This window comes from Pristiophorus japonicus, chromosome 2 (assembly GCF_044704955.1).
Source record: "Pristiophorus japonicus isolate sPriJap1 chromosome 2, sPriJap1.hap1, whole genome shotgun sequence".
NCBI classification, from domain to species: domain Eukaryota; kingdom Metazoa; phylum Chordata; class Chondrichthyes; family Pristiophoridae; genus Pristiophorus; species Pristiophorus japonicus.
In genome coordinates, this window is record NC_091978.1 from 60,276,562 (window position 1) to 60,302,953 (window position 26,392).

Consider the following 26,392-nt stretch of genomic DNA (forward strand, 5'->3'; position numbering starts at 1 on the left):
TTGGTAATTAATCTCATGAATGAAGTGCCGCTGAGCCGAATCTTGTGCTTAATGAGTAAGAAGTAGACTTCTTCAGCAGAGAATTGTTTTGTCTTTCTCGTCAGACACATCAAGTGAATTGATTTCAGTTCAGTCCTCTTGCATGAGATTCAGGTTTCTAAGAATAATCCTTTAATCCCTCAGTGCATTGATTAGATAAAAGATGGCACCAAGTTTAGGCTGTTGTGCATCCAAACTTTCTTTTTGTAATCAAACATTCTGTATGTAGTGCGCATCCGTAGAGCATGGGAGAGTATCCATCATTCATGGAAAGTGTTTGTCACACTTGAAACCTGAATGGCTCAAACATTGTATTCGTAAACAAAGCAACAAATCACTGCTCCACAATTAATGCTGATTGCTTCAGATAGTACGACATGGATAGGAAAGGTTCCAACAAAGAGCCAATAAGCAGTAAAACGTCTCTACCAATAAAAACTAGCAAACAGAAGAAGGCAAGCAATAACATTTCTTCCAAGTTTTGAAAGCCTTCTCAGCTGCCATCTTGGTTTCTCAGTACCCAAAAGATATATTAACAATAACATTTCCCATAGTACTATCGGCGCAATTCGGGCAAAAATGGCGAAACCATCACAAAAGATTAAGAAATTGTAAACATGAGTGAATTATGGCAAAAAACACTTTTTAACTTGGGCTACTCACAAGTGGAGGACTGAATATTGTTGGTAAAAATGCTTATTTTTGGTGATAATCTCATTTTCAGCTGTATTAATAAAACTGCACCAGGTTACCACTCTTAAATACATCAAAGAATACTTTTTAATGGAAAATGTGAAAGAAACAATTGCCTTCTATTACGCTGCCCAATTGCGCTGGTTCATGGATGATTTTATGTTTGTGATTATGCAAATTCATTTAACCGGAAATTTGAACTGTGCCCTAACCAGCGCAATTTTGAGTGCATTTTCGGCGCAATTTCTCGATTGCGCCCAAAGCGGGAACTCTACCCCATAGCACTAAAGCAAACAGATAGGGGATTAATAAAAACAAAATCATTAAACTTAACCTTATAAACAGTTTCCTCTTCTTTGTTTCTCTCCATCTTCCTCCACCTCTCTTGGGCTTAGGCCTGCTTACATGGAGGCTTAACCAATTAGCAGACTATAGCTCACTAAATGCACCAGCCTTGACCTGAGCACGAACCACTACCAGAATTCTTCACGTTCACTCTGTGTCTGTCACTCCAGTGGACTCTAACTGACAGAATGTAACTTCTGAAACTGAGGGGGTGAGGTTGGAGGTGTTTCGGGGGCGGGCGGCGGTGTGGGAGGGTGTGGGTGGGTGTAGGCGCAAGACTAACGATGCTCCTATTTAAAAAAGGAGGCAGATAAAAAGCAGGAAACTATAGACCAGTTAGCCTAACATCTGTGGTTGGGAAAATGTTGGAGTCCATTATTAAAGAAGCATTAGCAGGACATTTGAAAAAGCAAAATTCGGACAGGCAGAGTCAGCATGGATTTATGAAGGGGAAGTCATGTTTGACAAATTTGCTGGAGATCTTTGAGGATGTAACGAACAGGGTGGATAAAGGGGAACCAGTGGATGTGGTGTATTTGGACTTCAAGAAGGCATTTGACAAGGTGCCACATAAAAGGTTACTGCACAAGATAAAAGTTTATGGGGTTGGGGGTAATATATTAGCATGGATAGAGGATTGGCTAACTAACAGAGAACAGAGAGTTGGAATAAATGGTTCATTTTCTGATTGGCAACCAGTAACTAGTGAGTTGCCGCAGGGATCAGTGCTTGGACCTCAACTATTTACAATCCATCAGGGCCCGATGGAAGGAGCACTTTGAAGATCTCCTCAATCGAGACTCTACCTTTGACTTGGGTGTTCTCGACTCCATCCTGCAGCATGCGATCCGCCACCACCTCAGTGAAACTCCAACATTGCACGAGGTAGGCAAAGCCATAAAACAGCTCAAGAATAACAAGTCTACGGGTGCGGATGGAATCCCTGCTGCGGCGCTAAAGTATGGCGGAGAGGCGTTGTTGGCGTGGATATATGACCTCATCTCTCTCATCTGGATGGGGGAGAGCATGCCGGGAGATCTCAGAGATGCAGTGATCATGACCATTTTTTTTAAAAAGGGACCAGTCCGACTGCGGCAACTACAGGGGAATCTGCCTGCTATCAGCCACTGGGAAGGTTGTCGCTCGAGTTCTCCTCAATCGTCTTCTCCCTGTAGCCGAGGAGCTCCTCCCAGAATCACAATGCGGATTTCGTCCCCTACGGGGCACAACGGACATGATCTTTGCAGCACGACAGCTGCAGGGAAAATGCAGGGAGTTACGCCAGCCATTATATATGGCCTTCTTCAGTCTTACAAAGGCCTTTGATACTGTCAACTGTGAGGGTCTATGGAGCATCCTCTTCTGTTTTGGATGCCCCCAAAAGTTTGTCAACATCCTTCGCCTGCTTCATGATGACATGCAGACCGTGATCCTTACCAACAGATCCATTACAGACCCAATTCACGTTCGGACTGGGGTCAAACAGGGCTGCGTCATCGTTCCAACCCTCTTCTCAATCTTCCTCGCCATCATGCTCCAACTCACAATCAACAAGCTCCCCGCTGGAGTATAACTAAATTACAGAACCAGTGGGAAGCTGTTTAACCTATGCCGCCTCCAGGCCAGGTCCAAGATCACCCCAACCTCTGTCCTTGAGCTGCAGTACGCGGACGATGCCTGTGTCTGCGCACATTCTGAGGCTGAACTCCAGGATATAGTCAATGTATTCACTGAGACATATGAAAGCATGGGCCTTATGCTTAACATCTGTAAGAGAAAAGTCCTCCAACAGCCTGTCCCCGCCGCACAGCACTGCCCCCCAGTCATCAAGATTCACGGCGTGGCCCTCGACAACGTGAACCATTTCCCATAACTCGGGAGCCTCTGATCAACAAAGGCAGACATTGATGCAGAGATTCAACATCGCTTCCAGTGCGCTAGTGTAGCCTTCGGCCGTCTGAGGAAAAGAGTGTTTGAAGACCTGGCCCTCAAACCTACCACCAAGCTCATGGTCTACAGGGCTGTAGTAATACCCACCCTCCTGTATGGATCTGAGGCATGGACAATGTATAGAAGGCACCTCAAGTCGCTGAAGATATATCACCAACGATGTCTCCGCAAGATCCTGCAAATCCCCTGGGAGGATAGGTGCACCAACTTCAGTGTCCTCGACCAGGCTAACTTCCCCAGTATTGAAGCACTGACCACACTCGATCAGCTTCACTGGGCTGGCCACATAGTTCGCATGCCAGACACGAGACTCCCTAAGCAAATGCTTTATGCGGAGGTCCTTCATGGTAAATGAGCCAAAGGTGAGCAGCGGAAGCGTTACAAGGACACCCTCAAAGCCTCCCTGGTAAAGTGCAACATCACCACTGACACCTGGGAGACCCTGGCCAAAGACAGCCCGAGGTGGAGAAAGTGCATCCAGGAAGGCGTCGAGTTCTTCGAGTCTCAACGCAAAGAGTGTGAAGAGTTCAGGCGCAGACAGCGGAAGGAGCGCGCGGCAAACCAGCCCCACCCACCGCTTCCCTCAACGAATATCTATCCCACCTGTGACAGAGTCTGTGGCTCTCGAATTGGAGTACTCAGCCAGCAGAAAACTCACTTTGGGAGTAGAAGCAAGTCTTCCTCGATTCCGAGGGACTGCCTATGATAATGATATTAACGACTTGGAAGAAGGGACTGAGTGTAACGTAGCCAAGTTTGCTGATGATACAAAGATGGGAGGAAAAGCAATGTGTGAGGAGGACACAAAAAATCTGCAAAAGGACATAGACAGGCTAAGTGAGTGTGCAAAAATTTGGCAGATGGAGTATAATGTTAGAAAGTGTGAGGTCATGCACTTTGGCAGAAAAAAATAAAAGAGTATGTTATTATTTAAATGGAGAAAGATTGCAAAATGCCACAGTATAGCGGGACCTGGGGTTACTTGTGCATGAAACACAAAAGGTTAGTATGCAGGTACAGCAAGTGATCAGGAAGGCCAATGGTATCTTGGCCTTTATTGCAAAGGGGATGGAGTATAAAAGCGAGGAAGTCTTACTACAGCTATATAAGGTATTGGTGAGGCCACACCTGGAATACTGCGTGCAGCTTTGGTTTCCATATTTACAAAAGGATATACTTGCTTTGGAGGTCGTTCAGAAAAGGTTCACTAGGTTGATTCCGGGGCTGAGGGGGTTGACTTATGAGGAAAGATAGAGTAGGTTGGGCATCTACTCATTGGAGTTCAGAAGAATGAGAGGTGATCTTCTCGAAATGTATAAGATTATGAGGGGGCTTGACAAGGTGGATGCAGAGGCAATATTTCCACTGATGGGGGAGACTAGAACTAGAGGGCATGATCTTAGAATAAGGGGCCGCCCATTTAAAACAGATGAGGAGAAATTTCTTTTCTCAGAGGGTTGTAAATCTGTGGAATTCGCTGCCTCAGAGAGATGTGGAAGCCGGGACATTGAATAAATTTAAGACAGAAATAGACAGTTTCTTAAACGATAAGGGAATAAGGGGTTTTGGGGAGCAGGCAGGGAAGTGGAGTTGAGTCCATGATCGGATCAGCCATGATCTTATTGAATGGCGGAACAGGCCCGAGGGGCCGTATGGCCTACTCCTGTTCCTATTTCTTATATCCTTATGTAAACAAGAAATGATGTTACATTTTGTCATTGGAAGGTATTGCTGTGAATCAGAACAATTTCGTAAATACACCACTAACATTTGTTCTGAAGTGGTGTATATTGTGTTCCTAACACAGATGAGACTGCACACAGGGAGGTTAAAGTAACAGTGACCTCAGTCTTTATTAAGACACTCCACAGTGAGGAACAGGCCTTAGAGACCGGCTTATATACAGTGCTCCCAAGGGATGCTTAGATCCCGTGGGACTTCAGGGGATGCACTCTCTGGTGGTAGAACATGGGAGTGCATGCTTTACAAATACACAACATCACTCCCCCCCCAAAGTCAAAGTGAAAACTATTTACAAGGTGAGGCGGTCGGGAGCCTTTCTTTCCCTGATGGACTGCCTCGGCACAAATGTCTGTTCTGGTGTGTTGGCTGTGCCCTCGCTGGGCTAGCGTGTTGTTGGCCCTGCAGGGCTGCTGGGTGAGCCTGGCCTTGCTGGGCTGTTGGGCGTGATGGGTTTGATTTCCCGGTCCGGCGTGGTGTCGTTGATCATTTGGGTGTGTGTTGTGGGCTTGAAAAAGGTGGTGTCTGCTGTGGGTTGTTCAGGGCAGTCTGTGAACCGCAGTCTCGTTTTGTCCAGGTGTTTTCTGCAAATTTGTCCATTGTCTAGTTTGACTACAAACACCCTACTCCCTTCTTTAGTTATCACCGTGCCCGCAATCCATTTGGGATCATGTCCATAGTTTAGCACATACACAGGGTGATTGAGATCAATTTCCCGTGACACAGTAGCGTGACCATCGTTTACATTTTGTTGCTGCCGCCTGCTCTCTACCTGATCATGCAGGTTGGGGTGAACCAGCAAGAGTCTGGTTTTAAGTGTCCTTTTCTTGAGTAGCTCAGCTGGGGGGCACCCCTGTGAGCGAGTGGGGTCTCGTGTGGTAGCTGAGCAGTACTCGGTACAGGCGGGTTTGGAGTGAGCCCTCTGTGAATCGTTTGAGGCTCTGTTTGATTGTTTGCCTGCCCATTGGAGGCTGGTTTAAACGGGGCCGAGGTGACATGTTTGATCCCATTGCGGGTCATGAATTCTTTAAATTCGGCACCGGTGAAACATGGCCCGTTGACACTGACCAGTATGCCAGGCAGGCCGTGGGTGGCAAACATGGCCCTCAGGCTTTCAATGGTGGCGGTGGCGGTGCTTCCTGACATTATTTCAGTTTCAATCCATTTTAAAAAAGCATCCACCACCACCAGGAACATTTTACCGAGAAACGGGCCCGCATAGTCGACATGGATCCTCGACCATGGTCTGGAGGGCCAGGACCACAAATTTAGTGGTGTCTCTCTAGGCGCGTTGCTCAACTGAGCACACATGCTGCATTGCCGTACACAGGACTCTAAGGCAGCGTCAATACCGGGCCAACACACGTGGGATCTGGCTATCGCTTTCATCATTACTATACCCAGGTGTGTGCTGTGGAGATCCGAGATGAACGTCTCCCTGCCCTTTTTGGGTTACACTACGCGGTTACCTCACAACAGGCAGTCTGCCTGAATGGGCAGCTCGTCCTTTCGTCGCTGGAATGGCTAAATTAGCTCTTGCATTTCAACAGGGATGCTGGTCCAGCTCCCATGCAGTACACAGTTTTTTACTAGGGACAGCAGAGGATCTTGGCTGGCCCAAGTCCTAATCTGGCGGGCCGTGACAGGTGATTTATCATTTTCAAACGCTTCCATGATGATCAACAAGTCTGCGGGCTGTGCCACCATCAACAAGTTTGCATGCTGCGCCATTTCCACCCCCGTGGTTGGCAATGGTAGCCGACTGAGAGCGTCCGCACAGTTCTCGGTGCCTGGCCTGTGGCGGATGGTATAGTTATACACTGATAGCGTGAATGCCCACCTTTGTATGCGGACTGAGGCATTCGTATTTATCCCCTTGTTTTCAGCGAACAGGGATATGAGGGGCTTGTGATCGGTTTCCAGGTGAAATTTGAGGCCAAACAGGTACTGATGCATTTTCTTTACCCTGAACACACACGCTAATGCCTCTTTCTCAATCATGCTGTAGGCCCTCTCGGCCTTAGACAAGCTCCTGGAGGCATAGGCGACAGGTTGCAACTTCCCCGCAATGTTAGCTTGTTGTAATACACACCCGACTCCGTACGACGACGCGTCACATGCTAGCACAAGTCTTTTACACAGGTTACAATACAAGCAGCTTGTTGGAGCATAAAATGTTTCTGGCTTTCTCAAAAGCAATTACTTGTTTTTTCCCCATACCCAGTTCTCACCTTTACGCAATAACACATGTACGGGCTCTAAGAGGGTGCTTAACCCCGGTAGGAAGTTACCAAAATAGTTGAGGAGTCCCAGGAACAACCGCAGCTCCGTGAAGTTCTGTGGCCTGGGCGCATTCCTGATAGCCTCTGTCTTGGTGTCTGTTGGCCGAATGCCATCCGCCGCGATCTTTCTTCCCAAAAACTCCACTTCTGTTGCCATGAAGATGCATTTCAACCTCTTCAGCCGCAGCCCTACGCGATCCAGTCGCTGGAGGACCTCCTCCAGGTTTTGTAAGTGCTCGACGGTGTCCCGACCCGTAACCAATATGTCGTCCTGAAAAACCACCGTGCGTAGGACCGACTTGAGTAGGCTCTCCATGTTTCTCTGGAAGACCGCTGCAGCCGACCGAATTCCAAACGGGCATCTGTTATAGATGAACAGTCCCTTGTGGGTGTTGATGCAGGTGAGTCCCTTCGAAGACTCCTCCAGCTTCTGCGTCATGTAAGCCGAAGTCAGGTCGAGCTTGGTGAACGTCTTGCCTCCTGCCAGCGTCGCAAATAGGCTGTCTGCCTTAGGTAGCGGGTATTGATCCAGTAGAGTGAAACGATTAATAGTTACTTTATAATCGCCGCAAATCCTGACCGTGCCATCACTTTTGAGTACTGAGACAATCAGGCTGGCCCACTCGCTGAATTCCACTGGGAAGATGATGCCCTCGCATTGCAGCCTGTCCAGCTCGATTTCCACTCTCTCCCTCATCATGTGAGGTACCGCTCGCGCCTTGTGGTGGATGGGTCGTGCCTCTGGGACCATGTGGATCTGCACCTTCACCCCAAGTTTCCAATGCTTGGTTCAAAAAGAGAAGGAAATTTGTTAAGAATTTGGGTATATGAGGCCTCATCGACATGTGATAGCGCTCGGATGTCATCCCAGTTCCATCAGATTTTCCCAGGCAGCACCTTCCAAGCAGTGTGGGGCCATCACCCGGGACAATCCAGTGTGGCAGTTCGTGCACCGTGCCCTCATAGGTGACCTTGATCATGGCACTGCCCAGGACAGTGATGAGCTCTTTGGTGTACGTTCTCAGTTTCGTGTGGATGGGGCTCCGGGCTGGTCTGAGTGCCTTGTTGCACCACAGTCTCTCAAACATCTTTTTACTCATGATGGATTGGCTAGAGCCAGTGTCCAGTTCCATGGCTATGGGTAAGCCATTCAATTATACATTTAGCATTATAGGTGGACATTTCGTTGAAAATGTGTGCACCCCGTGTACTTCAGCATCTGCCTCCTCTCTCTGAGGCTTGAAATTGCTTTGATCCACCATGGACTGATCTTCCTCTGCCACATGGTGGTTAGCAGGTTTTGCAGAGCTTGCAGCTCGTCTGCAAGTTCGTTGGAGGTGCCCCATTGTTCCACAGCACTTGCAAACATACCCTTTGAAGCGGCATGAATAGGCTGAATGGAAGCCTCCACAACGCCAACAAGGTGTGTGAATTGTCTTGCATTCATCCTTTGTTGCGGACTCTGAGTCATCTGGGTCACCTGAGGCCTGCTGGCAGTTGCAGTCTTGTGGTTTCTGCACTGCACATTTCTGCTCGCAAACACAGTTTTAGTTAATTTATGAACATTGCTAGCACTTGTGTGCTGAGAGATTTGTTTGGTGTTATTACTGGTGGACATAAACGCCTGTGCTATCGCAATAGCCTTACTGAGGGTCGATGTCTCTACAGTCAAAAGTTTTCGTAGGATGGTCTCGTAGCCAATGCCCAGTACAAAAAAGTCTCTGAGCATTTGCTCCAGGTAGCCATCAAACTCACATTGTCCTGCAAGTCGCCTTAGCTCGGTGACATAGCTCGCCACTTCCTGACCGTCAGATCGCTGGCACGTGTAGAACCGATACCTTACCATCAGCACACTCTCCCACGGGTTAAGATGCTCCCGAACCAGTGTACAGAGCTCCTCATATGACTTATCTGTGAGTTTCACTGGAGCCAGAAGATTATTCATGAGGCTGTCAGTCGGTACCCCGCAGACCGTGAAGAGGACTGCTCTCCTTTTTGCAGCGCTTCTTTCTCCGTCCAGCTCATTGGCTACAAAGTACTGGTCTAGCCATTCAACGTAGGCTTCCCAGTCCTTACCCTCCGAGAACTTCTCCAGGATGCCCACAGTTTGCTGCATCTTTGCGTTGGATTCGTATACTCGTCGCCAGTTATTGTGTTCCTAACACAGATGAGACTGCACACAGAGAGGTTAAACTAACAGTGACCGCAGTCTTTATTAAGACACTTCAGAGTGAAGAACAGGCCTTAGGGGCTGACTTATATACAGTGCTCCCAAGGGATGCTGGGATCCCTTGGGACTTCAGGGGATGCACTCCCTGGTGGCGGAAGATGAGAGTGCATGCTTTACAGATACACAACAGTATACGACATATTTTAAGGGATAGATAATATAGCCTCAGCATTTTATTTATATGACTGACAACAAATGTCGCTATTTGCAGAGTATGTTATGATTTCTCCTTTGTCAGCACCAGTGCTTGTCCAGTTAAGACTCAGTAAAAGGCCAAATATACCAATTGAGTAATTGAGTGAAGTGGTATTTGTCAGAGATAGTGGGAGACATACAGGAGAAAAAGAAAACCGAGGAAAACAGAGACTTACAGAGCGATAATAGAAAATGCAGCACAGCAGGTCATTCGGTCCCTTCTGTCTGAGCAAATGCTAACTCTTCGACTGAATCCCACTTCTCCGCTCTTTCACCTTCTCTCTTTACTTTTTTTCTTGGGAGAGAGGGATTGTGAGAAAAGGAGTTGGCGGCAAATGGAGAGATACAGACAACAAGAGAAAGTGTGCAAGAAATGCAGAGAGAAACCGGCAAAAGTCACGAAGGCAGAGACTAGACAAATAGAATTGGTGCAAGGAGAACCATTTTTTTAATTCCTTGGCTGTGAGAAATTAAATTTGTGTATGTATATATACATATAATGGCTGGGGCCAGAATCCTGGCGAATCGAATAGCAAGGGCTGTTGATAGGGCTTTAAACTAAATAGTGGCGGGGGGAGGGATCCAATGAGCGGAAATATAAAAAGAGAAAGGAGGAGGTAAAAATGCAGGGTAGCAATAGGGGTAATGAGAACCAGAGTGTGACAGGAAGGGACAGAGCGTATACACATAAGGCAAAATTAAAAGCTCTACTTCTGAATACATGCAGCATTTGTAACAAGATAGATGAGTTGACGGCACAAGTAGAAATAAATGCATATTCTCTGATTACCATTACAGAGACGTGGTTGCAAGTTGACCAAGAATGGGAACTGAATATTCACGGGATATTTGCCATTTTGTAAGGCGAGACAGAAAGGAAAAGGAGGTGGGCTAGCTCTGTTAATAAAGGATGCAATCAGTATAGTAATGTGAAATGATATTCGATCAGAAGATCAAGATGTAGAATCAGTTTGGGTGGAGATAATAAATAATAAGGGTAGAAAGTCAGTGGTGGGAGTGGTATACAGGCCCCCAAACATTAGTCACACTGTAGGACAGAGTATAAATCAAGAAATAATAGAGGCTTGTAAGAAAGTTACGGCAATAATCATGGGCGGTTTTAATCTTCATATTGATTGGACAAATCAAATTGGCAAAGGTAGCCTGGAGAAAGAGTTCACAGAGTGTTTGCGAGATGGTTTCTTGGAACAATACATTGTGGAACCAACCAGGGAGCAGACTATTTTAGATCTGTTAATGTGCAATGAGTCTGGATTAATTAATGATCGCGCCGTGAAGGATCCTCTTGGGAAGAGTGATCATAGCATGGTAGAATTTCAAATTCAGTTTGAGGGTGAGAAAGCTAATTCTCAAACTAGTGCCCTGAACTTAAATAAAGTTATTACAAAGGTATAAAGGCAGAATGAGTTAAAGTGGACTGGGAAAATATATTAAAGGGTAAGACTGTAGAAAAGCAGTGACAAACATTTAAGGAGATATTTCATAACTCTCAGCAAAGATATATTCCAGTGAGAAAGAAAGACTCCAAGAGAAGGATAAACCATCCATGGCTAACTAAGGAAGTAAAAGCTAGTATCAAATTGAAAATAAAAGCATACAATATTAAGAAGAACAGTGGATGTCCAGAGGATTGGGCAATTTTTAGAAAACAGCAAAGGATGACTAAAAAAATGAAAGAGAGAAGATAGCTTCTGAGAGTAAACTAGCAAGAAATATAAAAACAGACTGTAAGAGCTTCTACAGGTATAGAAAAAGGAAATGAATAACTAAAGTAAATGTTGGTCCCTTAGAGGATGAAACTGGAGAATAAGTAATGGGAAACAGAGAAATAGCGGAGACTTTGAACAAATATTTTGTATTGGTCTTCACTGTAGAAGACACTAAAAGCATCCCAATAATTGATAATCAAGAGGCTATTGGGACGGGCGACAAAAATCAATCACTCTCATGAGAAAATGTACTCGGCAAACTAATGGGACTAAAGGTGGACAAGTCCCCTGGACCTGAAGGCCTGCATCCTAGGGTCTTAAAAGAGATGGCTGCAGAGATAATGGATGCATTAGTTGTAATCTACGAAAACTCCCTGGATTCTGGAGAGATCCCAACAGACTGGAAAACCGCAAATATAACGCCTCTATTTAAGAAAGGAGAGAGACAGAAAACAGGAAATGATAGAGCAGTTAGCCTAACATCTATCATTGGGAAAATGCTGCAGTCCATCATTAAGGAAGTAGTAGCAGGACATTTAGAGAATCATAATGCAGTCAAGCAGAGTCAGCATGGTTTTATGAAAGGCAAATCATGTTTGACAAATTTGCTCAAGTTCTTTGAGGATGTAATGAGCAGGGTGGATAAAGTGGAACCAATAGATATAGTGTATTTGGAGAGCGAGGAGGAGGAGCAGCATTGAGTCGGGAGGCCTACAAGAGGCCCATCAGTCAGGGAGCGGGAGAGTGAGGAGGAGGAGCAGCGTCGAGTCGGGAGGTCTACAAGAGGCCCATCAGTCAGGGAGCGGGAGAGCGAGGAGGAGGAGAAGCATCGAGTCGGGAGGCCTACAAGAGGCCCATCAGTCGCAGTCAGGGAGCGGGAGAGTGAGGAGGAGGAGCAGCGTCGAGTCGGGAGGCCTACAAGAGGCCCATCAGTCGCAGTCAGGGAGCGGGAGAGTGAGAAGGAGGAGCAGCGTCGAGTCGGGAGGCCTACAAGAGGCCCATCAGTCACAGTAGGGGAGCGGGAGAGCGAGGAGGAGGAGCAGCGTCGAGTCGGGAGGCCTACAAGAGGCCCATCAGTCACAGTAGGGGAGCGGGAGAGCGAGGAGGAGGAGCAGCGTCGAGTCGGGAGGCCTACAAGAGGCCCATCAGTCGCAGTCAGGGAGCGGGAGAGTGAGGAGGAGGAGCAGGTCGAGTCGGGAGGCCTACAAGAGGCCCATCAGTTGCAGTCAGGGAGCGGGAGAGTGAGGAGGAGGAGCAGCGTCGAGTCGGGAGGCCTACAAGAGGCCCATCAGTCAGGGAGCGGGAGAGCGAGGAGGAGGAGAAGTGTCGAGTCGGGAGGCCTACAAGAGGCCCATCAGTCAGGGAGCGGGAGAGCGAGGAGGAGGAGAAGCATCGAGTCAGGAGGCCTACAAGAGGCCCATCAGTCAGGGAGCGGGAGAGCGAGGAGGAGGAGAAGGATCGAGTCAGGAGGCCTACAAGAGGCCCATCAGTCAGGGAGCGGGAGAGCGAGGAGAAGGAGAAGCGTCGAGTCAGGAGGCCTACAAGAGGCCCATCAGTCAGGGAGCGGGAGAGCGAGGAGAAGGAGAAGCGTCGAGTCGGGAGGCCTACAAGAGGCCCATCAGTCAGGGAGCGAGGAGGAGGAGAAGCGTCGAGTCGGGAGGCCTACAAGAGGCCCATCAGTCAGGGAGCGGGAGAGTGAGGAGGAGGAGAAGGATCGAGTCGGGAGGCCTACAAGAGGCCCATCAGTCAGGGAGCGAGGAGGAGGAGAAGCGTCGAGTCGGGAGGCCTACAAGAGGCCCATCAGTCAGGGAGCGAGGAGGAGGAGAAGCATCGAGTCGGGAGGCCAACAAGAGGCCAGCCGGTGCAGTTGCAGTAGGGAGGCAAAAAAGAAGTGGAAAGAAATCGAAAGGTGACGTCACAGCCAAGGGGGTAAGTGATTGTCTGGTAATTGGTAAGTAGTTTTTCTTTTCTTTATCAGTAAGTAACATTTAGCATTGTTGTTGCCAAATTAAGTTTATCTAGGTGTTAAGCCATGGCAGGAGGAGCACAACATGTGGGAAGTCAGGGACGCTTCTGGTGTTCCTGATGACTACGTGTGCGGGAAGTGTATCCGGCTGCAGTTCCTGACGGACCACATTGCGGCACTGGAGCTGCGGGTGGATTCACCCTGGAGCATCCACGATGCTGAGAATGACGTGAATAGCACGGTTAGGGAGTTGGTCTTACCGCAGGTAAAGAGTACAAAGCCAGATAGGGAATGGGTGACTAACAGGACGAGCAGTGCAAGGAAGGTAGTGCAGGGGTCCCCTGCGGTCATCCCCCTGCAAAACAGATACACTGCTTTGGGTACTGTTGGGGGGGGATGACTCACCAGGGGAGGGCAACAGCAGCCAAGTTCATGGCACCGTGGGTGGCTCTGCTGCAAAGGAGGGCAGGAAAAAGAGTGGGAGAGTAATAGTGATAGGGGATTCAATTGTAAGGGGAATAGATAGACGTTTCTGCGGCCGCAACCGAGACTCCAGGATGATATGTTGCCTCCCTGGTGCAAGGGTCAAGGATGTCTCGGAGCGGGTGCTGGGCATTCTGAAAAGGGAGGGTGAACAGCCAGTTGTCGTGGTGCATATAGGTACCAACGACATAAGTAAAAAAGGGGATGAGGTCCTACGAGATGAATTTAGGGAGCTCAGAGCGAAATTAAAAAGTAGGACCTTAAAAGTAGTAATCTCAGGATTGCTACCAGTGCCACGTGCTAGTCAGAGTAGGAATCGCAGGATAGCTCAGATGAATACGTGGCTTGAGGAGTGGTTCAGAAGGAAGGGATTCAAATTCCTGGGGCATTGGAACCGGTTCTGGGGGAGGTGGGACCAGTACAAACCGGACGGTCTACACCTGGCAGGACCAGAACCAATGTCCTAGGGGGAGTGTTTGCTAGTGCTGTTGGGGAAGAGTTAAACTAATATGGCAGGGGGATGAGAACCTATGCAGGGAGACAGAAGGAAGTAGAATGGGGGCAGAAGCAAAAGATAGAAAGAAGAAAAGTAAAAGTGGAGGGCAGAGAAACCTAAGGTAAAAAGCAAAAAGGGCCACATTACAGCAAAATTCTAAAGGGGCAAAATGTGTTAGAAAGACAAGCCTGAAGGCTCTGTGCCTCAATGCGAGGAGTATTCGTAATAAGGTGGACGAATTAATTGCACAGATAGCAGTTAATGGATATGATGTAATTGGCATCACAGAGACATGGCTCCAGGGAGACCAAGGCTGGGAACTCAACATCCAGGGGTTTTCAACATTTAGGGAGGATAGACAGAAAGGAAAAGGAGGCGAGGTGACATTGCTGGTTAAAGAGGAAATTAATGCAATAGTAAGAAAGGACATTAGCTTGGATGATATGGAATCGGTATGAGTGGAGCTACGGAATACCAAGGGGCAGAAAAAGCTAGTGGGAGTTGTGTACAGACCACCAAACAGTAGTAGTAAGTTTGAAGACAGCATCAAACAAGAAATTAGGGATGCATGCAATAAAGGTACAGCAGTTATCATGGGTGACTTTAATCTACATATTGATTGGGCTAACCAAACTGGTAGCAATGCGGTGGAGGAGGATTTCCTGGAGTGTATTAGGGATGGTTTTCGAGACCAATATGTCGAGGAACCAACCAGGAAGCTGGCCATCCTAGACTGGGTGATGTGTAATGAGAAAGGACTAATTAGCAATCTTGTTGTGCAAGACCCCTTGGGGAAGAGTGACCATAATATGGTAGAATTCTTTATTAGGATGGTGCGTGACACAGTTAATTCAGAAACTAGGGTCCTGAACTTAAGGAAAGGTAACTTCAATGGTTTGAGGTGTGAATTGGCTAGAATAGACTGGCAAATGATATTTAAGGGTTGACGGTGGATAGGCAATGGCAAACATTTAAAGATCACATGGATGAACTTCAGCAATTGTACATCTCTGTCTGGATTAAAAATAAAATGGGGAAGGTGGCTCAACTGTGGCTAACAAGGGAAATTAAGGATAGTGTTAAATCCAAGGAAGAGGCATATAAATTGGCCAGAAAAAGCAGCAAACCTGAGGACTGGGAGAAATTTAGAATTCAGCATAGGACGACAAAGGGTTTAATTAAGAGGGGGAAAATAGAGTACGAGAAGTAGCTTGCCGGGAACATAAAAACTGACTGCAAAAGCTTCTAAAGATATGTGAAGAGAAAAAGATTAATGAAGACAAACGTAGGTCCCTGGCGGATTCAGTTGAATTTATAATGGGGAACAAAGAAATGGCAGACCAATTGAACAAGTTCTTTGGTTCTGTCTTAACGAAGGAAGACACAAATAAGCTTCCGGAAATACTAGGGGGCCGAGGGTCTAGTGAGAAGGAAGAACTGAAGGTTATCCTTATTAGGCAGGAAATTGTGTTAGGGAAATTGATGGGATTGAAGGCCGATACATCCCCGGGGCCAGATAGTCAGGCATCCCAGAGTACTTAAGGAAGTGGCCCTAGAAATAGTGGATGCATTGGTGATCATTTTCCAACAGTCTATCAACTCGGGATCAGTTCCTATGGACTAGAGGGTAGCTAATGTAACACCACTTTTTAAAAAGGGAGGGAGAGAGAAAGTGGGTAATTATAGATCGGTTAGCCTGACATCAGTAGTAGGGAAAATGTTGGAATCAATTATTAAGGATGAAATAGCAGCGCATTTGGAAAGCAGTGACAGGATCGGTCCAAGTCAGCATGGATTTATGAAAGGGAAATTATGCTTGACAAATCTTCTGGAATTTTTTGAGGGTGTAACTAGTAGAGTGGACAAGGGAGAACCACTGGATGTGGTGTATTTGGACTTTCAAAAGGCTTTTGACAAGGTCCCGCACAAGAGATTGTTGTGCAAAATCAAAGCACATGGTAATGGGGGTAATGTACTGACGTGGATAGAGAACTGGTTGGCAGACAGGAAGCAGAGAGTCAGCATAAATGGTCCTTTTCAGAATGGCAGGCAGTGACTAGTGGAGTGCCGCAGGGCTCAATGCTGGGACCCCAGCTCTTTACAATATACATCAATGATTTGGATGAAGGAATTCAGTGTAATATCTCCAAGTTTGCAGATGACACTAAACTGGGTGGCGGTGTGAGCTGTGAGCGGGTCGCTAAGAGGCTGCAGGGTGACTTGGACAGGTTAGGTGAGTGGGCAAATGCATGACAGATGCAGTATAATGTGGATAAATGTGAGGTTATCCACTTTGGGGGCAAAAACGCAAAGATAGAATATTATCTGAATCGTGGCAGATTAGGAAAAGGGGAGGTGCAACGAGACCTGGGTGTCATGGTTCATCAGTCATTGAAAGTTGGCATACAGGTACAGCAGATGGTAAAGAAGGCAAATGATATGTTGGCCTTCACAGCTAGGGGATTTGAATATAGGAGCAGCGAGATCTTACTGCAGTTGTACAGGGCCTTGGTGAGGCCTCACCTGGAATATTGTGTTCAGGCTTGGTCTCCTAATCTGAGGAAGGATGTTCTTGCTATTGAGGGAGTGCAGTGAAGGTTCACCAGAATGATTCCCAGGATGGCTGGACTGACATATGAGAAGAGACTGGATCAACTGGGCCTTTATACATTGGAGTTAAGAAGGATGAGAGGGGATCTCAGAAACATACAAGATTCTGATGGGACAGGACAGGTTAGATGCGTGTAGATTGTTCCCGATGTTGGGGAAGTCCAGAACCAGGGGACACAGTCTTAGGATAAGGGGTAGGCCATTTAGGATGGAGATGAGGAGAAACTTCTTCACTCAGAGAGTTGTTAACCTGTGGAATTCCCTGCCGCAGAGAGTTATTTATGCCAGTTGATTGGATATATTCAAGAGAGAATTAGATATGGCCCTTACGGCTAAGGGAATCAAGGGGTATGGAGAGAAAGCAGGAAAGGGGTACTGAGGGAATGATCAGCCATGATCTTATTGAATGGTGGTGCAGGCTCGAAGGGCTAAATGGCCTACTTTTGCACCTATTTTCGATGTTTCTATGTTTCTATTTCCAGAAAGCATTCGATAAGGTGCCACATAAAAGGTTACTGTACAAGATAAGAGCTCACGGGTTTGGGGTTAATATAGCAGCGTGAATAGAGAATTGGCTAACTAACAGAAAGCAGAGATTTGGGATAAATGGGTCATTTTCTGGTTGGCAAACTATAACTAGTGGGCTGCCACAGGGATCAATGCTGGGGCCTCAACTATTTACAATTTATTTAATGACTTGGATGAAGGGACCGAGTGTAATCTAGTCAAATTTGCTGATGATACAAAGATAGGTGGGAAAATAAGTTGTGAGGAGGACGCAAAGAATCTACAAAGGGATAGATATAGACTAAGTGAGTGGGCAAAAATTTGGCAGATGGAGTATAATGTGGGAACATTTGAGGTTATCCACTTTGGTAGGAAAAATAAAAAAGTGAATTATTATTTAAATGGGGAGAGATTACAAAATGCGGTGGTACAGAGGGATCTGGGGGTCCTTATACATGAAACGCAAAAAGTTAGCATGCACGTACAGCAAGTATTTAGGAAGACAAATGGAATGTTGGTCTTTATTGCAAGGGGGACGGAGTATAAAAGTAGGGAAGTCCTGCTACAACTGTACAGTGCATTGGTAAGACCACACCTAGAGTACTGCATATAGTTTTGGTTTCCTTATTTCAGGAAGGATATACTTGCACTGGGGGCAGTTCCGAGAAGGTTCACAATGTTGATTCCTGAAATGAAGGGGTTGTCATATGTAGAAAGATTCAGCAGATTGGGCCTATACTCATTGGAGTTTAGAAGACTTTGAGGTGATCTTATTGAATTGGATCAGATTCTGAGGAGGCTTGATAGGGTTGATGCAGAGAGGATGTTTCCCCTCATGACAGAATCTAGAACTAGGGGGCATAGGGCCCAGGTTTCCCCAGGAGTTGCTCTGTTTTTTTTTGGAGCAACTAGATTTTTTTGGAGAATCTTAAAAATCTGCCCATTTAATTTGCTCCAGTGTAAGTGAGTTAGTTAGTTTTTTTTTAGTTTCGTTTCTTTTTCAAAAGGGGGCGTTACCAGCCACTGATGCCTGTTTTGGCTATTTAAGCAAGTTTAGACAGCTAAAAGTTCCTCCAAACTAACTTAGGCCAGCGTATGTGGCCACTTGTGTCCGCACAGAAAAATCTTGCGGTGAGCTAAGAAATCAGCGCAGGTAGCTAGAGATGGGAGGGTGGCGGGGGGAGGGAAGTGAGAGGACCTTACAAAGCATTAAACACCTTCACAACAACATTAAAGAAGCATAAATACATTTAAAGCACTAAGCGCTAAACAATGCACAAAAATAAGCATTCAATAACAAATAAAAATTACATGGAAGCTGAGAGGATCTGCACCTAGACTTACAAAGCACAGAAAGTAATAAGCAATTAATTAACAAATAAAAAATAGAAGGAACCCTCCACCTAAATCACCAAGACCAAAGTAATAAGCAATCAATCAATTAATAAATAACAAATAAAAAATAGAAGTTCTACGTTAGGGAACACAGTGGGCCGCCGATGAGGGAACCCATTCGGCCAGGGGCGGTGTGCGTTGGGCCCCTCCCACACAGCCTGCAGAGCGTCACAGAGATTGTGGGGACGAGGAGATACTGCACATGCACGCACACTCTAGCGCGCATGTGCAGAGGTCCTGGCACTGTTTTCAGCGTGGGACCTGGCTCCACCCCCCCCCCACTGGATGTGCTGCGCCATGCCGAGGCCGAAGACGCCCTGAGGAGCGGATAGAATTGGAAGGTAACTTTTCGGTGCCCTTTTTAGTTTAGAAAGTCAGCGCACCTCATGACGGGGGGAAACTTGGGGCCATAGTTTTAGAATAAGGGGTTGCCCATTTAAAACAGAAATGAGGAGGAATTTCTTCTCTCAGGGGGTTGTGAATCTATGGAATTCTCTACCTCAGAGAGCTGTGGAGGCTGGGTCATTGAATATATTTAAGGTGGAGATAGACAGATTTTTGAATGATAAGTCGAGGGTTATGGGGAGCGGGCGGGGAAGTGGAGTTGAGGCCAGGATCAGATCAGCCATGATCTTATTGAATGGTGGAGCAGGCTCAAGGACTGATTTTTGTCAACAAATGCTGACACAACTGTATATGTTGACCGTCAGTGTGCATTGCTGACATTTGGCAATATGGACTCAATGCTGGCCTAAAGTGACAGGATGGAACTGTCTGTTGGCTGTAAAGGTCCCAGATGAAATGAGTTTGGGCAGTTTCAAGTCCGTTCCTGATTGTCACCGTACAAAATAGCCACCCCTAATTGACAGTAATTGGCATTAAATTGGCAATCTCACTCAGAGAAAAATGGCTGGTGTGGGAATCAGAAAAAGGTCACTGGTTGATGATGTCTTGAGACAGTTTGGGGAATTATGCCTTTGTGCATTATGTGAAATTAGATTGTAAATTCATTAATAAAGAATGTGTTTACAATTTCAGCATGCCTGGTAGAGTAGAAATTCTCTTCATTATTGGGACATTTATACATCTAATCATGGCATACATGAGCCGAGTGTCCCAAATGGAAAATGTTTATTCCTCTACAGTAAGGCACCTCACCTTCATCACCATAAAATTTACAATTTAAAAAAATAAAATAATTGATGTACGTTCTAATCTAATCCCAGAGAGAGGTAATTCTGAAGCGAGAGAGGAGAAAAAAACCTTGATAAATATATTTCAAGAACTGAAGCGATTCTAATCACAGAATAATGACTGGCATAGAGATAAATATGGACATAGTTTCTTAATCCTTGTGAGTTTTGAATTTTCATGGCGTTACTTAAAATATAGTTCTCATTGGCAAAACTGCAGGTCAGTTGATTGATGAGATTATAACAAAATAGTGAAGCAAGATTGAAAATATAAACATTGTAGCAGGACTATGTTTATCAACAGTAGCTATACCTTACTGTATCCAGTCAGAACCTCCCAGCAGCAAGTTGAATTTTCATTCCAAATTACTTCCTCGTCGGCACGGGCTCGACAGGCCGAATGGCTTCCTTCTGTGCTATAGCCATTCTATGATCTGTTCCTTTGTACTTTGTTTCCCAATGCTCTGTTTATGTTTGTTGCTATGTAAGGCATGATGTAAGGCATGCTACAAATAGGTATGTGTCTTTAAGAAATCCCTCCTAAAAGATAACTCCATACTAATTCTAATTTGGAACATCAGCATGTCAAGAGTAAATGATTGACTGCACCTCTGGGTTAGCACCATTTCTTTCAATTTGAAAGTAGATTTGTTTTATAGAGACATTGTGGAGTTGCATATAGGGATTGTATATAAATATTCTACAATTGCACTTCAGATCCTCAAAGCAGGCATTTAAATTAAGATTTAACAACAACAACAACTTGTATTTATATAGCGCCTTTAACATAGTGAAACATCCCAAGGTGTTTCACAGGAGTATTATGAGATAAAAAATTTGACACCGAACCACATAGGAGAAATTAGGGCAGGTGACCAAAAACTTGGACAAAGAGGTAGGTTTTAAGGAGCACCTTGAAGGAAGAAAGAGAGCCTTAGGCAGGGAATACTAGAGCTTAGGGTCTAGGCAACAGAAGGCACAGCCACCAATGGTTGAGTGATTATAATCAGGGTTACTCAAGAGGGCAGAATTAGAGGGCGCAGACATCTCGGGGTGGGGGAGGTGGGGGGGGGGGTTGTGGGGTTGGAGGAGATTACAGAGATAGGGAGGGATCAATTATTTGTGGTGTACCATCTCACATGAAAATGTTGGTTTTTAAAAGTAAAGCACTCACTTAAATTAAATTTTATTGAGGGAAATAGCTAATTATAATAGGCTAATCTGTGAAGTAACAGCACGCTTTTCAAATGGTGACAGGTACTTCATTAGATTCTGTTGCTCAGACCCAATATTCAGGTGTTTCTAATCCTGAAATAATGTTTTCCAATCTTGTTACCCAAATTCTGCCACTGCCCTCTTTCCAGTTAAAGTTTTCTGCTGAATTATGTCATAGGTTGAACAGGTAACACATGGCGTATTGCTTAGATGTCATCAACCCTGACATCATGAGCCAAAAGAGAGGCAACATTAGTTTGTGATACATTGTAAAACTTTCATTTATTTTGAAGGGTTTTGTTATCGTTCAATCTAATGACTCAAATAAGAAATCGATTACTTGACAGAATTTCAAGATTAATGCTAATTATTTAGGTATTGGATTTGCAAGAAAAAAAGTTGGTTTTGATGTAGTTTGAAAGACCAGGGATGGAGTGCTCCTTTAAATGGAATAACTTACATAATATTAGAAGAGATGTGCTTGCGTGATTGAAATATTTCATGACTGGGATTCTATATGTAGCCCATCTCCTTTATTATTCACCTGCAGTTTGTTTTTGCTCAAGGTGATCCTGAAGGTTTCTTTTATAACACTGTTCCACGATGCTGACATTCAGCTTAGTTCAGTAGCTCTCCCTCTGACATGCCTTCTTTGCTCAGCAGGTAGGAGTGTACATGGGGACGGAGCATTCTGGCCAGCAGACACCAACTTAATTGACAGGAGCAGCTTAAATGGTAAGTTCACAAACATAAGATGAGATTAAAAAACGTGCATTTTTTTTCTCCCACTCAAGGCACCGGCACCTTGGTGGGATATAGTTCCATGGCTGGTGGTAGCCCCCTGGTACCTCTCGGGAGCCTGAGCAATGATTATTGTAAGCTATTCTATCCTAGAAGGATTACCACGCAGAGTCCAATCCTGCTCTGACTCCATGCACAGATATACACGGGTTTCCAGGAGAAGTTACTAATAGTAACCTCCCTGGTGCAAGGGTCAAGGATGTCTCGGAGCGGGTGCAGGACATTCTGAAATGGGAGGGAGAACAGCCAGTTGTCGTGGTGCACATTGGTACCAACGACATAGGTAAAAAAAGGGATGAGGTCCTACGAAACGAATTTAAGGAGCTAGGAGCTAAATTAAAAAGTAGGACCTCAAAAGTAGTAATCTCGGGATTGCTACCAGTGCCACGTGATAGTCAGAGTAGGAATCGCAGGATAGCGCAGATGAATACGTGGCTTGAGCAGTGGTGCAGCAGGGAGGGATTCAAATTCCTGGGGCATTGGGACCGGTTCTGGGGGAGGTGGGACCAGTACAAACCGGACGGTCTGCGCCTGGGCAGGACCGGAACCAATGTCCTCGGGGGAGTGTTTGCTAGTGCTGTTGGGGAGGATTTAAACTAATATGGCAGGGGGATGGGAACCTATGCAGGGAGACAGAGGGAAACAAAAAGGAGGCAAAAGCAAAAGACAGAAAGGAGATGAGGAAAAGTGGAGGGCGGAGAAACCCAAGGCAAAGAACAAAAAGGGCCACTGTACAGCAAAATTATAAAAGGACAAAGGATGTTAAAAAAACAAGCCTGAAGGCTTTGTGTCTTAATGCAAGGAGTATCCGCAATAAGGTGGATGAATTAATTGTGCAAATAGATGTTAATAAATATGATGTGATTGGGATTACGGAGACGTGGCTCCAGGATGATCAGGGCTGGGAACTCAACATTCAGGGGTATTCAACATTCAGGAAGGATAGAATAAAAGGAAAAGGAGGTGGGGTAGCATTGTTGGTTAAAGAGGAGATTAATGCAATAGTTAGGAAAGACATTAGCTTGGATGATGTGGAATCTATATGGGTAGAGCTGCAGAACACCAAAGGGCAAAAAACGTTAGTAGGAGTTGTGTACAGACCTCCAAACAGTAGTAGTGATGTTGGGGAGGGCATCAAACAGGAAATTAGGGGTGCATGCAATAAAGGTGTAGCAGTTATAATGGGTGACTTTAATATGCACATAGATTGGGCTAGCCAAACTGGAAGCAATACGGTGGAGGAGGATTTCCTGGAGTGCATAAGGGATGGTTTTCTAGACCAATATGTTGAGGAACCAACTACTGGGGAGGCCATCTTAGACTGGGTGTTGTGTAATGAGAGAGGATTAATTAGCAATCTCATTGTGCGAGGCCCCTTGGGGAAGAGTGACCATAATATGGTGGAATTCTGCATTAGGATGGAGAATGAAACAGTAAATTCAGAGACCATGGTCCAGAACTTAAAGAAGGGTAACTTTGAAGGTATGAGGCGTGAATTGGCTAGGATAGATTGGCGAATGATACTTACGGGGTTGACTGTGGATGGGCAATGGCAGACATTTAGAGACCGCATGGATGAATTACAACAATTGTACATTCCTGTCTGGCGTAAAAATAAAAAAGGGAAGGTGGCTCAACCGTGGCTATCTAGGGAAATCAGGGATAGTATTAAAGCCAAGGAAGTGGCATACAAATTGGCCAGAAATAGCAGCGAACCTGGGGACTGGGAGAAATTTAGAACTCAGCAGAGGAGGACAAAGGGTTTGATTAGGGCAGGGAAAATGGAGTACGAGAAGAAGCTTGCAGGGAACATTAAGGTGGATTGCAAAAGTTTCTATAGGTATGTAAAGAGAAAAAGGTTAGTAAAGACAAACGTAGGTCCCCTGCAGTCAGAATCAGGGGAAGTCATAACGGGGAACAAAGAAATGGTAGACCAATTGAAGAAGTACTTTGGTTCGGTATTCACTAAGGAGGATACAAACAACCTTCCGGATATAAAAAGGGTCAGAGGGTCTAGTAAGGAGGGGGAACTGAAGGAAATCTTTATTAGTCGGGAAATTCTGTTGGGGAAATTGATGGAATTGAAGGCCGATAAATCCCCAGGGCCTGATGGACTGCATCCCAGAGTACTTAAGGAGGTGGCCTTGGAAATAGCGGATGCATTGACAGTCATTTTCCAACATTCCATTGACTCTGGATCAGTTCCTATGGAGTGGAGGGTAGCCAATGTAACCCCACTTTTTAAAAAAGGAGGGAGAGAGAAAACAGGGAATTATAGACCGGTCAGCCTGACCTCAGTAGTGGGTAAAATGATGGAATCAATTATTAAGGATGTCATAGCAGTGCATCTGGAAAATGGTGACATGATAGGTCCAAGTCAGCATGGATTTGTGAAAGGGAAATCATGCTTGACAAATCTTCTGGAATTTTTTGAGGATGTTTCCAGTAAAGTGGACAAAGGAGAACCAGTTGATGTGGTATATTTGGACTTTCAGAAGGCTTTCGACAAGGTCCCACACAAGAGATTAATGTGCAAAGTTAAAGCACATGGGATTGGGGGTAGTGTGCTGACGTGGATTGAGAACTGGTTGTCAGACAGGAAGCAAAGAGTAGGAGTAAACGGGTACTTTTCAGAATGGCAGGCAGTGACTAGTGGGGTGCTGCAAGGTTCTGTGCTGGGGCCCCAGCTGTTTACATTGTACATTAATGATTTAGATGAGGGGATTAAATGCAGTATCTCCAAATTTGCGGATGACACTAAGTTGGGTGGCAGTGTGAGCTGCGAGGAGGATGCTATTAGGCTGCAGAGTGACTTGGATAGGTTAGGTGAGTGGGCAAATGCATGGCAGATGAAGTTTAATGTGGATAAATGTGAGGTTATCCACTTTGGTGGTAAAAACAGAGAGACAGACTATTATCTGAATGGTGACAGATTAGGAAAAGGGGAGGTGCAACGAGACCTGGGTGTCATGGTACATCAGTCATTGAAGGTTAGCATGCAGGTACAGCAGGCGGTTAAGAAAGCAAATGGCATGTTGGCCTTCATAGCGAGAGGATTTGAATACAGAGGCAGGGAGGTGTTGCTACAGTTGTACAGGGCCTTGGTGAGGCCACACCTGGAGTATTGTGTACAGTTATGGTCTCCTAATTTGAGGAAGGACATTCTTGCTATTGAGGGAGTGCAGCGAAGATTCACCAGACTGATTCCCGGGATGGCGGGACTGACCTATCAAGAAAGACTGGATCAACTGGGCTTGTATTCACTGGAGTTCAGAAGAATGAGAGGGGACCTCATAGAAACGTTTAAAATTCTGACGGGTTTAGACAGGTTAGATGCAGGAAGAATGTTCCCAATGTTGGGGAAGTCCAGAACCAGGGGTCACAGTCTGAGGATAAGGGGTAAGCCATTTAGGACCGAGATGAGGAGAAACTTCTTCACCCAGAGAGTGGTGAACCTGTGGAATTCTCTACCACAGAAAGTCGTTGAGGCCAATTCACTAAATATATTCAAAAGGGAGTTAGATGAAGTCCTTACTACTAGGGGGATCAAGGGGTATGGCGATAAAGCAGGAAGGGGGTACTGAAGTTGCATGTTCAGCCATGAACTCATTGAATGGCGGTGCAGGCTAGAAGGGCTGAATGGCCTACTCCTGCACCTATTTTCTATGTTTCTATGTTTCTAATCAAGGCCAGAATCTTCCCAGCCCTGCGAGCGCGGTTTGGAGGCAGGCCTGCTGTCAAAATGGCCCTGATTGACAGCGGGCTCGGGATCCCACTCTGAACCCGCCTCCATGTCAGTTTCTCAACTGTCACATCTGCGTGCCAATCGCAGACCCAACATCAAGCAGCGGGCCAATTAATTAAGGTACTTAACAGGCTGTGAGAAGGGGGGATGGAGCCGGGAGACCGTTCCCCACAAGCCACCAATGGCAGCAGCACCCGACCCACCACCGTTGGCGAAATCGCAGCCTGTGTGGGAGCCAGGCCAATTTTCCTCCTAGCTAAGGAAACTGAGGCCAATTGGAGCCACATTGATCTTGCGGCCATTAACTAATTCAACATTGATCACAGAACCTCTGGTGCATTCTAAGCCATTCGGGCTGCTAGAAGCAGTATACACTCAGATGGTCTACATAATTGGGATGTTAACATAGTATTTCACATTAAATAACATGCTCTTGGATATTAAACACTGACTCCAATATTCTATCCCATTCAACATCTTTTTCAGTAACTTTCATGCTTGGAATATTTAATTCTGTTTATATATTGCATGGTGCCCCTGTGGTAATTTAAGAAAACCGTAAGGTTTTACACTGCAATTTAATGATTCTGCTGTAGATCTTCAAATCAATTACAATTGATGATGATAACATAATTACTATCATTTAAATTAAAACTGATTTTCAAAATAAATTCCTTTCGGAACAGTTATTGTATCTAAACAGCTTTCCAAAGGAATTTGAATTGTCCAGCACTCTGAAACCCATCATTGGGATTGACCTTTGCAAGTTAATCTTTG

The 26,392-nt window shown here is 45.7% G+C and overlaps 1 protein-coding gene across 1 annotated transcript in view; it reads left to right on the forward strand.

The window, feature by feature from the left end:
* dcc (DCC netrin 1 receptor) overlaps positions 1-26,392 on the forward strand; it is a gene marked incomplete at its 5' end in the record, with an annotated part of 1,018,431 nt that overhangs the window by 875,029 nt on the left and 117,010 nt on the right. Inside the window, one exon of the mRNA XM_070862030.1 lies at positions 21,733-21,804. Within this exon, the coding sequence (XP_070718131.1) occupies positions 21,733-21,804 (72 nt within the window). The remainder of the gene's footprint in view (positions 1-21,732; positions 21,805-26,392) is intronic.